The 14313-nt window shown below is 48.7% G+C and overlaps 1 protein-coding gene across 6 annotated transcripts in view; it reads right to left on the reverse strand.

Annotated features, from left to right (window-relative positions):
• Positions 1-14313, reverse strand: part of TMC7 (transmembrane channel like 7) — a 53281-nt gene that overhangs the window by 37363 nt on the left and 1605 nt on the right. For 4 of the 6 annotated variants that reach the window (XR_005016547.1, XM_036826480.1, XM_036826479.1 and 1 more), the window contains exons 2-3: positions 1253-1496; positions 230-378 (exon numbers count right to left, since the gene is read on the reverse strand). Coding sequence is in view for 4 of the 6 variants with exons in the window: in XM_036826480.1 (XP_036682375.1) it covers positions 230-378; positions 1253-1496 (393 nt within the window). In the remaining 2 variants the exon portion in view is untranslated. Of the gene's footprint in view, positions 1-229; positions 379-1102; positions 1219-1252; positions 1497-14313 lie in introns of those variants that run through there. The other 2 variants (XM_036826481.1, XM_036826484.1) reach the window with 2 other exon arrangements.

The following is a 14313-nucleotide window of genomic DNA, read 5'->3' on the forward strand; positions in this document are numbered from 1 at the left end:
CAGATGCTATTCCCAGACAACTACAACAACGGGAAGGGACAGGAAGACATCTGTGATGTTCCTGGTGACGAAGACACAGGCTCTATTAATCCTAACTGTGGTTAGTTGCTGGCATTCATCACGGAAGGAAATGCTACGTTTCAGCTGGGGGTGAGTGAAAACAAAGCTGTACTTTCCTCAGGCGCAGGAGACTTCTACGGAGGAGCACGTGCAGTGTGGGGTGTGGTACCTTCTATGCTGCGAATGTCCTCCCGCCACAGCTCCAGGTGGGTTGTCATCTCGCGAGCCTTCTCTATGAACCTCTCCCAAGACTTGCTGCTATACCGTTTCCACTGGTCCCACTCAGATAAGTACTTCATTTGGGTCTCCTGAATGTCCCTGCATTAAAAAACAAGCAGGACAATGACAATGCAGTGTCATCAACCTCAGCACCAAATAAAACCCCGGCCGAGAGGATGTGGAAAACCTGGAGCCCTCATACACTCCTGGTGGGAATGTAAAATGGTGTGGCCACTGGGAAAAAGTTCAGTAGTTCCTCAGAAAGTTAAACGCAGAATTACCATATGACCCGGCAATTCCACTCCTAGGCAGATACTCCTAAAGAATTGAAAACAGGGTCTCAAACAAAAACTTGTACACCAATGTTCAACGCAGCGTTAATCACAATAGCCAAAATGTGTCAACAACCCAAATCTCCATCAAAGGATAAATGGATAAACAAACTGTGCTATATCCACACAGTAGAATATTATTTAGCCATAATAAGGAAGGAAGCACTGATGCGTTCTACAGCTTACATGAACCTTGAAAACATGATGTTAAGTGAAAGAAGTCAGACACAAAAGGTCACATGTCATATGATTCCATGTATATGAAATGTCCAGAATGGCAAATCTATAGAGACGGAGAGTAGATTAATGGTTGTCAGGTGCTGGGGGGAAGGGGAACAGAGTGACTACAGACAACGATGAGGCTTTGGGGGTTGCAGAGCCACAAGATGGAAGGAGCCTGGGTCCCTGAGTGACTGCAAAGTCCCCCCTTGACCTCAACCCAGGACTTTTATGTGAGCAAGAAATAAACTTCTAATACACTGAGATTTTACCTGTGTGGGTATCTTTGTCACAGCAGCTTAGCTTATCCTAAGTAATAAACTTTTAATTATGTGAACTCGTCAGGAAATGCATTCCATGCATAAAAAGGACCTCTTCCCAAAACATACATCATACGCCTTCCAGATGGCTACTGGACAAACCTTAGTCTCCGCTTCTCAGAGATGTTCAGTGCGTATTTCCGAATGGATTGGCTGTCAAGGTTTTCAGTGATTTCTCCCTCCAACTGGGAGCTGTAAGAGTCTGTTGGCTTCAGCAAAGTGCCACTTTGCTTGTCCCGGGAAAGGATGGTCGTCCTCTTACGAGCAATAGACCGGTAGCTTGGCAATTCTTGAAGGAAATTCACAGGTGGAGAAGAAAAGCAACTGGAGTCCAAAGAGAGGCTCTCTGGGTAAGAAAGAAGAAAACCACCATTCACCCCAGTGAACTTGGGAACCAAAAACCAAAACTTATGTAGGAGACTTGGATCTCAGAGACCCTAACTAAACCTCACAGTCAGGAGCCTGGGCCACTGACAAAAGTATTTGTATCTTAATTATTTTATTTACCAGGATGGTGCTCAGGACAATGAAATCATCTGCAAAAGGGTTCACTTTCAGCAGGTGTGTTTTAAGTTACATGATACCTGCATTCTAGTGTTTGGCTGCAGCCACTTGCTAGGTGTGTGGCTTTGAGTAAACTAACCTCTGTTTTTCATTTGGCAAACGGGGCTAGTGACATTTGCCCCAACTATCCTCACACAGTGTAGGGTATCCCCTGTATGGGATAAAGCTCTGAAAAGCATAAACTGCTTTGCAAATGCATAGCGATAACAACATCATCAACAACAACAATAATAATGGCGTTTACAGAGCACTTCCTTTGTACCAGGCACTATGTTAAGAGCTTCATGACCACTCATGGGATGTGGGCTGGCCTTATGATCTGCTTGGACCAACAGAATGTAACAGAAGTGATGCTGTGCCAGTTCTAAGCCTAGCCTCAGGAGGCCTTGCCAGCTTCTGCTGTTCTTTGGACGCCAGCTGCTGCCTTGTGAACAAGCCCGAGCTAACCTGCTGGAGGATGAGATCAGGTACAGCAGGGATGATCACCCCAATCGAGCCCACCCCAGGCCAGCCTACAGCCAGCTGTTGCCCAACTGACCACAGATGCTCACACATACTGAGGTAGGTACTATTATCATCCCCATTTTACAGATGAGAAAATAAAGTCATTCATGGGTTCTCCAACCCCTTGCCCAAGCCCTCAAAGCCCTGCATGATCTGACTCCTGCCCGCCTCTCCAGCTCCTCAGGCTCTCTGACCTCCAACCTACATTTCTTAGGATCCTTCCTATACTAAAATGGGCCTGCGTTCCCTCCTCCTCAGAGCCTTTGTGTATGCTGTTCCCTCTGCCTGGAGTGAACTTCTTAGCTCCTACTCGAATGCCACTTCCTCGAGGAAACCAACCCTGTCTCACTGCACTATTGTAGGTGTCTTTTTACACATTTTCCCACACACAGTAAGTCCGTCACAGCACTTATCACAATCTATAACCTTATATTTCTTTGTGTGACCATGTGAGTATGTCTGTCTTACCCAGTGGACTGTAAGTTCTCTGAGGGCAGCGACTGTGAAGATTTCCTCACCCTTGCAACCCAGGACCTAGCAGCATCCCTGCCTCAGAGTAGTTCAATAAATACTTATTGGATAGATGGATGAATGGATGACATTCATAACTTGCCCGTGCTTAGAGAGCCTGGGGGTGGGGGCATTGGAAACAGAGCCAGGTCTGCCTACCCAAGAATCTCTATCAACTATACTTCAATAAAAATAAAAATAAAAAATAAAAAAAGAGAATATTCATTCTGCTACATCAGACCACAGCTGGAGGCCAAGTTTTGCTGTGCCTTGTGCAGAGGTCCAAGGAGGGAGAGCTTTCTGTTGAAGGTGAGGAACGAATGCCACTTTCAAGATGGATTTTATACCTGATCCGATTTTAGTTTGGGAAGACCATCCTGAGTGGAGACAGGACATGGAAGGAGGAGGTAGGAGGCAGCTGTGATAACCTAAGCAATTACTCCTCCAGGCAGCAAAGCTTGCTTGGGTTTGAATCTGGGGTCTGTCGCTTACTAGCTGTGTGTCTTTGGGGAAATTACTCAACCTCTCTGAGCTTCAGTTTCCTCATCTCAAAAACTCATTCATTCACCAAATATACCTATCATGTGTCAGATCTGGAGCTAGGGATACTACAGTGAACAAAGTAAACACCCTACTCACATGGCACTGAGGCTAAATAGAGGGGGTGTGTGAGCCCTGTGGATATTTGGGGAAGGGCATCCTGGGAGACGGAAACAGCAAGTGCAAAGGCCCTGAGGCAGGGGCATGCACAGCATGCTTGAAGAAGAGCATGGAGGCCTAGGTGGGTGGGGAAGAGTGAATGAACGGGAGCCTCGAAGGCTCTTTTGTTGGTGGCCCCCAAAGAGCCACACCAGCCCTCTGTGGTCTCCTCCCCTTGAATCCAGGCTGGACCCATGACTTGTTTTTAACCAAAGGTCACGAGAGAAGTTACACTCTGCCAGTTCCAGATCCAAGCCTTAAAAGGGTCAGGAAGCTTCTACTTTGCGCAGTTGGGAGCCTGGGGCTGCTGTGTTAGAAGTCCAGCGATGCTGCTGACACAACCACGTGGAGAGAAAGAGGCCCCAAGGCTCCAAGGAGGACGACCAAGGAACTGGCTGACAGTAAGAATCAAGGTCCCGGCTTATGACCCCAGCGGGCCATTGCAGCCGGTCCCCAGCCACCCTGGTGATCCTCGCCAGGCCCCACCATGGGCATGAAAAAGCCACTGGATGCTCAGACCCAGCAGACAGGACACAGAGCTGAGCAAACTGTCTCCTCTGTAGCCTGCTCATTTCCTGATGCACAGAATCAGCAGAAACAATAAAATGGCTTAAGCCATCACATTTGGAGCAATCTATTAAGCAACAACAGGGAGCTGGGACGGAAGAATGGAAAGCAGGGATCAGAGAGGTGGCCAGGCCAAACCAGGTCAGACTCTGTGGGCTGCGCTATGACCCTTCAATGTGGCAGACGGGCAGCCATCCGGGGCTCTGGGCCAAAGCATGTCGTGATCTGACCACGTTTCAAAGCATCACCCTGTAGGCTTCAGGGCTAAGGACGAGATCCATCACAGGAGTGCCAGCTTGTGAGAATCAGAGGCGATCATGCAGGCAGAAACACTGAGCACAGCCCTGCATGCAGTGGGCTCTGTAAATGTACTTATAGCTAACAGCGAGGGAGCGCTGGGGGGAGGGGACCAGCCAAGGCCTTGATCCGAGTTGGAGTTTGACAGTGCAGAGCTGTAATCCTTGCCTCTCTGATGGGCAAGTTCACACAGCAGAAGAGCTGCCCCACTGCTGATGACACGGACACGCATCTGGAGCCCTGCCAGTCACCAAGTGCAAGCCCGCGAATCCGGCTCAACCTTTACTCCCGGCCCCAGCACCCCCTGAGGGCATGACACACTTCCATTAGTAACACGGCTCCCTAAGCAAACATGGGGGTCCGGGGTTGGGGTGGAGGCTGAAGGCTAGAGGGTCAAAGCCCGGCCGCTCCTCCCTCTGGCCAGCAACAAAGGGCTGTTATTAACCAGAACAAAGGCCTTTGAATACGGAGCAGCGCTGACCCACTGAATATTCAGCAACTGCTTCGGGGTCAGGGACCCAGGGCTGGAGCTGGAGACGGGTTAGCTTGTCACCCACTAGCCAGGCCACCCCAGGAGAAACAAAGACCGTCTCTGAGTCACATGTTTCTCATCTCAGGAACGGCGGATATAATACCATGACCTCAGCGGCGTGATCATGAGGACAAATTTACCAACAACATAAATAATACTGGCTGGGAATCTGTGAGCACGTACCTTGTGCCAGGCTATTTGAAGTACACGATACGCATCACCACACTCAATTCTCCGAGCGACTCATTGAACAGAATTATCCCATTTTACAGATGAAGAAAGTGAGGCTCGGAGAGGTTAGGTGCTTTGCCCACTCACACAGCTAGGGAGTGCTGGAACTAGGAACCTATCACAGGTCTGTCAAATGCCAAAGCTGTAGTCTTTACTATGAGACCACTCGGTGGGCCATGGATTTGCAAGTGCTTTGTAAACAATAAAATGCCACACAAACTAATCATCTGATTGTTCTTGCAGCCACACCACAGGAAGGATACATCCTATTTACATTTCCCAGCAAGTCTCTGATGGAAAACTCTATTTTCAAAATGGCCATCACTGGGCTTCCCTGGTGGCGCAGTGGTTGAGAATCTGCCTGCTGGTGCAGGGGACACGGGTTCGAGCCCTGGTCTGGGAGGATCCCACATGCCGCAGAGCGGCTGGGCCCGTGAGCCACAATTACTGAGCCTGCGCGTCTGGAGCCTGTGCTCCGCAACAAGAGAGGCCGCGATAGTGAGAGGCCCACGCACCGTGATGAAGAGTGGCCCCCACTTGCCACAACTAGAGAAAGCCCTAGCACAGAAATGAAGACCCAACATAGCAATCAGTCAATCAATCAATTAATCAATAAAAAAATAAATCTTAAAATGGCCATCACTGAAGAGGAACGCTTTTTCCTTTTCAGACATCCTTGGGAAGTTCTCCATCTTCAAGTTAAAAAAAAAAATCACAACCATACCCTTGAACACAAGCATCATTATTTTTATAGCTGGTACACCTCCAACCCTTTGCATATAGGACCACACACTTTTCAAAGCATGACATCACCGAATTTCTCACGTCAACCTGCAGGGAAGGCTTTGCTGCCCTGGCTTTTCAACAGGGAACCTGAGGCCTGGAGAGATGGCAGTTTGCCCAAGGCTTTGATGTCAAGACAGACTCCTGGTTCTACCGATTCTTAGAAAGGCAGGTGGCATCACCTCTCCTAGCCTTGGTTTTCTCATCCTGAGAGGATAAGAATGGCTCATTAGAGTTACTGTCGGACGTTCTCCTGAGTTGATCATTTAAGCCTGTGGTGTGTGGGCTGCTTGATGACCATTTGCATGGGAGGCTGGAGCATGTCTCAGATACGGGGCTGCCTCCATCTAGGAAGGTCTAGAATCTGTTGGCCACTGGAGTCAGATTTCAGGAAGCAGGAGGTCACTTAGGTGGGAGGATGACTGGGGAATTATTACAGGAGATGTGGGGACAGGGGCAGGGGTAACTACTTTTTCTGGTATCTGTTGTTCTTCCAGGTTAAGGACAAAGTTAGTCTCTCTGAGGCTCAGAGCAGTGTCTTGCTCACAGAAACCTCTCCATCTGGAGAATGAATGAATGGATGAATGAATGGGCAGAGGCAAGCACATCTGGAGAGCATCCTTAGGTCCCAACTTTCTTGGCAGCTCTTTCCACAGGACACCAAATCCTACCAACGAGCACAAACATTCCCAGAATGTGGGCACAGGCCAACTGTGACCTAAATGGTACCAAAACCACCACCAGCCTCCCTCAAGAGCTTGCCAAGAACCTAGCCTGACCGTATTTGGTGCTGGCTTCACTTCAGGGTTTTTCTTCCCACTCACAGAATCATGGAAACTCTGGGGAAGAAGGGACCTTCTGGGTCATCTGGTCCAGGCAACCGGCCAGCTGCTGTGGGAATTAGTTCTGTTTGATACCTTGCATGGAGTCCCTCTCTGTGTGGGACTCTGGGCGGGGAGCGGGGACTCTGGAGACGATGAGGGTTTGCAGACTTGCTTCCTGCCTCGAAGAGTTTTCCCTCCCCTCCTCCAACCAGCACATATCTCCCAAGTGCCCAGCCCCCTGCGTCCTTGTCATTATCCCATCCTCCTCCTTATGTGTTTACCTGCGTATTGTCTCCGACCGTCTCCCTCCCCCATTAGCCTGTGACCTCCATGAGGAAAGGGACCCCATCTCTCTCCTTCACCACTGAGTCCTCAGGCTGTAAGACAGAGCCTGACACATGGTAGATGCTTAATAAAAACCTGTTAAATGAATGAATGCATGCATGAATGAATTGTGAATAAATGAATTTGGTGCTGAGGATACAGGTAACATTGGCTCACCCACCAGGTAGACCAAAGTACATGTTTAGCACACCAGCAAAAGAGGGGCACCAAAAAAATGAGAAGAAGATGTAAGGAATTTAAGCATTTAATATTATTCTTTTCTTTAGGGGTGACTTTTTATTTCACAATTGAAAAAGCTGGCAAAAAAATATTGACTGGAATGTTGACTGTATATTACAGCCTTTCTATTTCAGGTACTTTACACAAGCCAGCCCTATTAGACACTGCACGTACACCCAGTTTGATGTTACCAATAAGACAATGTAGACATCGATTTCAGAGCTTCTTAGACTTCTTTCCCCTCATGTCTACGTGTGTGACATTGCTTTGATTTTGGATGCTAACTGGAGCTGGGGCACCTGAATAATTTGTGCTCACAGCTGCCAAAGGGTCTTAACCAAGGAGCTCACGGTGCAGGGGATCTGGTTAAAGCTTCTATGACATTTCTACCAAGTGCTCAAAAAACCTCTGAGGCCAGGGACTCATCAAGGCCCTACTCCTGGTAGGACCACCCACCCACCCATCCATTCATTCACTCATTCACTTGAAAAGATTTACTGAGCAACTGCTACGTGCCATGCACTGTTCTAGGACTGGGACGCAGCCTTGAATACGACACACAAACTCCCCCTGCCTCTGGAGGAGACAGACAATAGACAAGTAAGAACAATATATTTCAAATGGTGATAGATGTCTGGAGAAAAATAAAGCAGGGGTGTATTTGAGCAAAGCCTGAAGGGAGGGAGGGAGAGAGCCACATGGTTACCTGGAGGAAGAGCATCCAGCAGAAGATAGAGATGAGCAAGGTAGAGACAGAGAAGAGCAAGTGCAAAGGCCCTGAGGCAGGACTGTGCCTAGTCAGTTCGAGGAAAAAGAAGGCCAGTGTGGCTGAAGGAGAGTCAGCAGGGAAGAGAGTAATAGGGTAGGAGGTCGGGGAGAAACAGGCCAGGCCACGTGGGGCCTGTGGGCCATGTTGTTACCTTACTTGGGTAAGGTGGGAACCAAGGGGGGTTCTCAGCAGAGAACGATCTGACTCAGATTTAACAGGATCTCTCTGGACAGCCCTGTGGCAATTTCTGTCCTTGAGCTACACAGGTCGGCACGGCTACAGCCCACGGCAGGGCATCATGTGTCAAGTGGCACCATCCTGCAGTGATGGAAATGTTCTATAATTGTACTATTTAACATGGTGACCACTAGCCACTTGTGGCTACTGGGTTACTGAAATGTGGCTGGTAAGACTAAGGAAATGGATTTTTAATTTTATCAGACTGTATTCAATTTACATCTTACAGCCACGTGTGGCTAGCGGCTACTGTCCTGGACAGCACAGAGGGGCCTTTTTCACAGGAACCCAGAACCTAGTCTGAGATGGGAGGACTCAGGGCCTTGGGAGCCTCCTCCGTCTGCCAGACTTCAGAACTGCAGGGCTCGGGGGCACCTGCATGAGTCACACCACCTGGCACCTGGGTGGGGCCTGCGGAATGATGGGTCCCAAGGCTTTATGACCAGACAAGCAAACAGCTGTCAGGAGCAGTGACTAACTGAGCAATCAGATCCATGCTGACCCCAGAACCCAGGTCTCCTGGTTTCTAAGCCAGTAGAGCATCCGGTGGACTGTCCATAGAGCCGTTACTGTGATTCTGTCTGTCTGAGGAGGTGACATGACACATGGTTAAGAGCACTGGCTCCAAAGCCCGCTGCCTGGATCCTAACCCCAGCTCCACTTGCTACCCGTGTGACCTGGCAAGTTTCTTGACCATTCTGTGCCTCAGTTTTCCCACCTGTAAAATAGGGGTAGTAGTCCCCACCTCGCACAGCCATCCTAAGGCTATTAGATGGCTATTGTATGTCAAGTGCTTAGAAAAGAGGGCAGCAAACCTTTTCTGTAAAGAGCCAGATGGTAAATACTATTTACCACACGGTCTCTGTCACAACTATTCAACCTGCCATTGCAGTAGGAAAGCAGCCATAAGGCATGACTGTTTTCTAATGAAACTTTGTAAAAATACGTGGTGGCCCAGATTTGGCCCATGGGCTGTAGTTTGCAGACCCCTGGCTTAGAGCAGTGCCTGGCACATCGTGCTACCTACTTGAAGCCAGGACTCTGGTTACTTATTGATGAACTTAATGTACATGAAGGTTTAAATCTGCAGTGGCGAGGGGGAGGAGGGGGTGTCTTCTTGCTAAGGACCAAGCTACTCCCTATGTGGAGTGTTTATCTTCCTCTCCAAAAAAGATTTCCAACATTCCTGGAAGTGACAATAACCAAAAATTCGCCTTTACTGAGTTTTTACCGTGTGCCACGATGATGTCAAATCCTTTACCTAGCTATCTCCTGTGATCCTCAGGATGGGCCCTTCTTATGTATTGCCCTTATTTTGCAATATGGAAAGTTCAGAGAAGACAGGACCTTTGTCCAAGGTCAAGTTAAGGTCTGAACCATGAGGGCAATGACCTCAGCATGTCTTACTCACTCTTACACCCCCAGTGATTAGCATGGGGCTGGCACATAACAGGGACTCAAAAAACATGTCAAATTAATACACGGACATGGTAGCTCTATTCACAACATTAACATCCTTCTGTTTCAGCAGCTTGTCAAGTAACATCTCAGGGCCTCAGTTTCCAGGGGGATAAAATGGGCAGATAACACCTACTACATTGAGTTGCTCTGAGGAATTAAAGAAAGTTACCCACCTGAGTCCCAAATCAAATTGCTGACGGAACCTACTGACCCTCAGGAACTGGCTCCTGCTGGCTGACCTCGGCCCATCTCCTCTCCACGCCCCAGCCCAAGGCCTCCTCAGATACACGGAGGCCATTCCCACCTCTGCCCTTTGCTCTTCCTGTAGCCCCTCCGAACACTCTTCCCACCGGGGCTTCCCATTCACCTGCGGTGGCTCCTCTACATCCTTGGGCCTCGGCTCAGTGGTCCCCTCCCGGGAGAGCTGTCCAGGCGGGCCGCTCCCCCTCTCTATCTCATCACCTGCTTATTTCCTTCATAGGTGCTGACCTATGCTTAGCTGTCTCTGACCCATCTCCCTCCACCTGTTTAGGGTCTCCCCTGCTGGACTAGAAACTTCGTGAAAGCACGTCCCTCGCCTGCCTCTTTCATCCCTAGGCCCCTCACCTGGTGCATGCTTTTGGCTCAGGATCAGTTCCCCATCTTCTCCTGGTGGGAGTGGGAAAACACAGAAGGGCTGGGTGGTCCCACAGACAAACAATGTTCCTTTAAAAAGCAGCCAGACTGCAACAAAGTTAACAACACTGAAAAGTCATTTCCCCCTTTTATCCCTTAAATTCTTCACTTCCTGAAAAAAAAAAAAAAAAAAAAGCCACTGAGGGCCTCTGGCCTTTGGGCCTAATCCGGGCCTGAATTGCTGGGCAGACAGAGCTCGGCCTCTTCCAGACAGAGGGGAAAAAAATAACTCAGGTCAGAAGGCTGGCTCACTGTGGCCTGTGTCCAGGCCTGCACAAGAGTCCTCCCGCCCAGGACACCTTTGATGAGTAACCTGGATGAGTGGACTTAGCAGATAAAGTAAAAAACAAAAAACACTGCAGGTCAAACGGTTACTTGTCTTCAAATTTCGTACAATCGGTCAGACTAAAATAGCCCACGGAATAGTTGTTTAACTACATAGGAATCTAACAGATACCTGCAGAGCGCACCGGCACAGAGCACATGCAGTCATCAAACCTGATAATACCGGGGCTAGAAAAGGCCCTAATAATCATAATCATAATAATACCAAGAGCTACCATTCAAGCGCACAGCGCCTGCCCACAAGGTGCTAGATTCTTGACATGCTTATCTCATTAAATCCTTTCAGTGACCCTAGCAGATGGGGGGTGTATGAAAATATTTTGGAACCAGATAGAGGTGATGGTTGTACCATATTGTGAATGTACTAAATGCTGTACACTTTAAAATGGTTGATTTTGTTATGTGAATTATGTCTCGATCCCCGCCCAAAAAAAGTCACTGCGTGCACGCTAGCCAAAGGACTCCTGACTGGAATGAGCATGTAGTTACACTACACATACTGTACACATACATTTACTGACTGGTATGAAGTACTGACAGACCGCAATATGGTAAATATTTGACAAAGGGAAAAAACCATGCAGAGTCACTCCATTCAATAAACACAGAACATGCCAGGTACGATGGGGCTGAGGGGCAAAAAGCCCTGGGAGAGGGCAAAATGTCTCATGGTCAGGGGGTGGGGAGGCGTTGCCTCTTGGGAGGAGGTGACATTCCAGCTGAGAGCAGAAGTGTGAGGAGCCGGCTATGGGCAGAGCAGGGGGAAGGGTGTGCCGGCTGGAAGGAACAGAGGCTGCAAAGACCCGGAGGGAAGCACTGGGGCCTGGGAGGGGTGGGAGCAGCAGGAGTTGAGGTGGGAGGTAGGCCGCTCTAGAGGCCCTGGAACAAGGTGGTCCTCCAGCTTTCACTCCTATCAGAATCTCCACTTTACAGATGGGGAAACGGAAGCTCAGAAAAGGCAGTAGTAACTTGCTCAAGACTACACAGCTTATGAGAGGCCAAGTCGGTGTCTGAACCTGGGTCTGCTTAATTCCAAAATCCCTGCTCTTAAAAATGATACAACTCGGGGGCTTCCCTGGTGGCGCAGTGGTTAAGAATCCGCCTGCCAATGCAGGGACATGGGTTCGAGCCCTGGTCTGGGAAGATCCCACATGCCGCAGAGCAGCTGGGCCCGTGAGCCACAATTACTGAGCCTGCGCGTCTGGAGCCTGTGCTCCGCAACAAGAGAGGCCGCAATAGTGAGAGGCCTGCGCATCTGTGATGAAGAGTGGCCCCCACTTGCCGCAACTAGAGAAAGCCCTCGCACAGAAACGAAGACCCAACACAGCCATAAAAAAAAAAAAAAAAAAAATGATACAACTCAAGACAAGTGAGAATACAGTTCAAGGGATACTTTGACAGGGCGAGGCTAGCGGGCTCTGTGGGTGCAGAGAAGGGACACGGTCTAGAAGGGACACAGGATGGGAGGTAGTCAGAGAAGGCTTCCAGGAGGAAGTGACACCAGATTGAAAGATGAGAAAAATAGTATGCCTTAAAAGGAAGTAAAGTAATAGCCTCACGGTAGAGGGAACAGCAGGAGCTTCTCAGGCTCAAAAAGTAACATGGGAACTGTCAGGCGGGGGTGGGGGTGTGTGTGGAGATGGGAGCTAAGATGGGAACCAAATCACTAAGGGCATCCTTTCAACTAGTGTTTACTGAAGACCTCCTATACACCAAGCACTGGGCTAAGCAGGGGGATGCCACGGTGAGCCAAACAGGCCCAGGCCCTGCCCTGCTGGAGCTTACCACCTAGTAGGAGAGCAGAGACATCATAACAACAGTTAACACCTACATGGGCCATGGCAGCCAGTCCCCAGGATGGCCCCCTGTGATCCTCCCCTCCTAATATTCACGCCTCTATACAGGCCCCATCCACACTGAACAGGGCTGACCCACGTGAACAATAAAAACAACACAGTGTGATTTCTAAGACCAGCTCATAAAAGACACTACAGCTTCTGCCTTGCTCTCTCTTGGATCATCTGCTCTGAGAGAAGCCAGCCACCATGTCTCGAGGACACTTAAGCAGCCCTCTGGGAGGTCCACATGGAGAGGACCTGAGGCTTCCTGTCAACAGCCAGTGTCAACTCGCCATCCGTGTGAGCGAGTCATCTTGGAAGGGATCCTCCAGCTCCAGGCAAGCCTTTGGATGACTGCATGGCTGGCTGACACCATGTCTGCAATTTTGTAAGACAGACTGAGCCAGAAAAGCCTAGATAGGTCACTCCCCAGTTCCTGACCCACAGAAACCGTGAGGTAAGTGGGTTCTAAGCCTCTAAATTTTGGGATAATTTGTTCCAAGACATAGATAACTAATTTAAGCACTTACTAAGTTATTTACATAAATTAATTATCTGACTCCTCATAATGACCTCCTGAAGTAGGTACTTTCGTCATTTAATACATAAGGAAACTGAGGCACCAGGCACTTAACTGCCTTTCCCAAAGACAAAACCAGTGAATGGGAAAAAGAGGATTTGCATCTGAGAATCCATAGTCTAGAGTTGAAACCGCTACACTATAGCTGCCAGCATGGCTGTGGGTATACTCCATCATTCATTCATTCATCACAGGTTTAGTACCTACCACGTGCCGGACACTGTTCTAGGTCCTAGGGGAACAAGAAAAAGCCCCTGATTTTCATGGCACCCACATTCTAGAAGGAGAGATAGCTAATAAACCAGGAAATGATCAAGCGACATGACTTCAGATGGTGCTAAGTGCTTTGAAGGAATAAGCAAGGTCAGGGTAGGAGATATGGGGGCACTTCTCCAGACAAGATGACTCCAGAGGTCTGCCTCTCTGAAGTGACATTTGAGCAGAGACCTGACAGGAGCAGCAAGAGGCTGTCACATGAAGATCAAAGAGAAATGCACTCCAGGCAAAGAGAACAGCAGATGCAAAGGCCCTGAGGCAGAAATGACCTTGATATGTTGGGAGGAATGAGAAGGCAGTCAGTGTAGCTGGAGCAGCATGGGCTAAGATAAGGCTGTAGGTGATGAGAGCCTGCAGAGGTGGGCTGGGGTCCTTGCTGGCCTTGTTGGAGGCCTGGAGTTTGTTCTCAGAGCAGTGGGAAGCCACTGAAAAGTTTTAATTAAGAAGGCAAGTACTGTCTACTCAGCCATAAAAACGAATGAAATAGTGCCATTTGCAGCAACATGTATGGACCTTGAGATTATCATACTAAGTGAAGTAAGTTAGAAAGAGAAAGACAAATACCATACGATGTCACTTACCTGTGGGATCTAAAATATGACACAAGTGAACTTATCTGCGAAACAGAAACAGATTCACAGATACAGAGAACAGACTTGTGGTTGCCAAGGGGAAGGGGGGTTGGGGGAGGGATGGATTGGGAGTTTGGGATTAGCAGATGCAAACCATTATACATAGAATGAATAAGCAACAAGGTCCTACTGTATAGCACAGGGAACTATATTCAATATCCTGTAATAAACCATCATGGAAAAGAAAAAAAAAAAAAAAGAAGGCAAATGTTGTGATCTGTTTTATCATTAAGAAAGATACACATTTCCCATTTCTGTAAACTAGACGCCCTTTG

This window comes from Balaenoptera musculus, chromosome 15, assembly GCF_009873245.2.
Source record: "Balaenoptera musculus isolate JJ_BM4_2016_0621 chromosome 15, mBalMus1.pri.v3, whole genome shotgun sequence".
Taxonomy (NCBI): domain Eukaryota; kingdom Metazoa; phylum Chordata; class Mammalia; order Artiodactyla; family Balaenopteridae; genus Balaenoptera; species Balaenoptera musculus.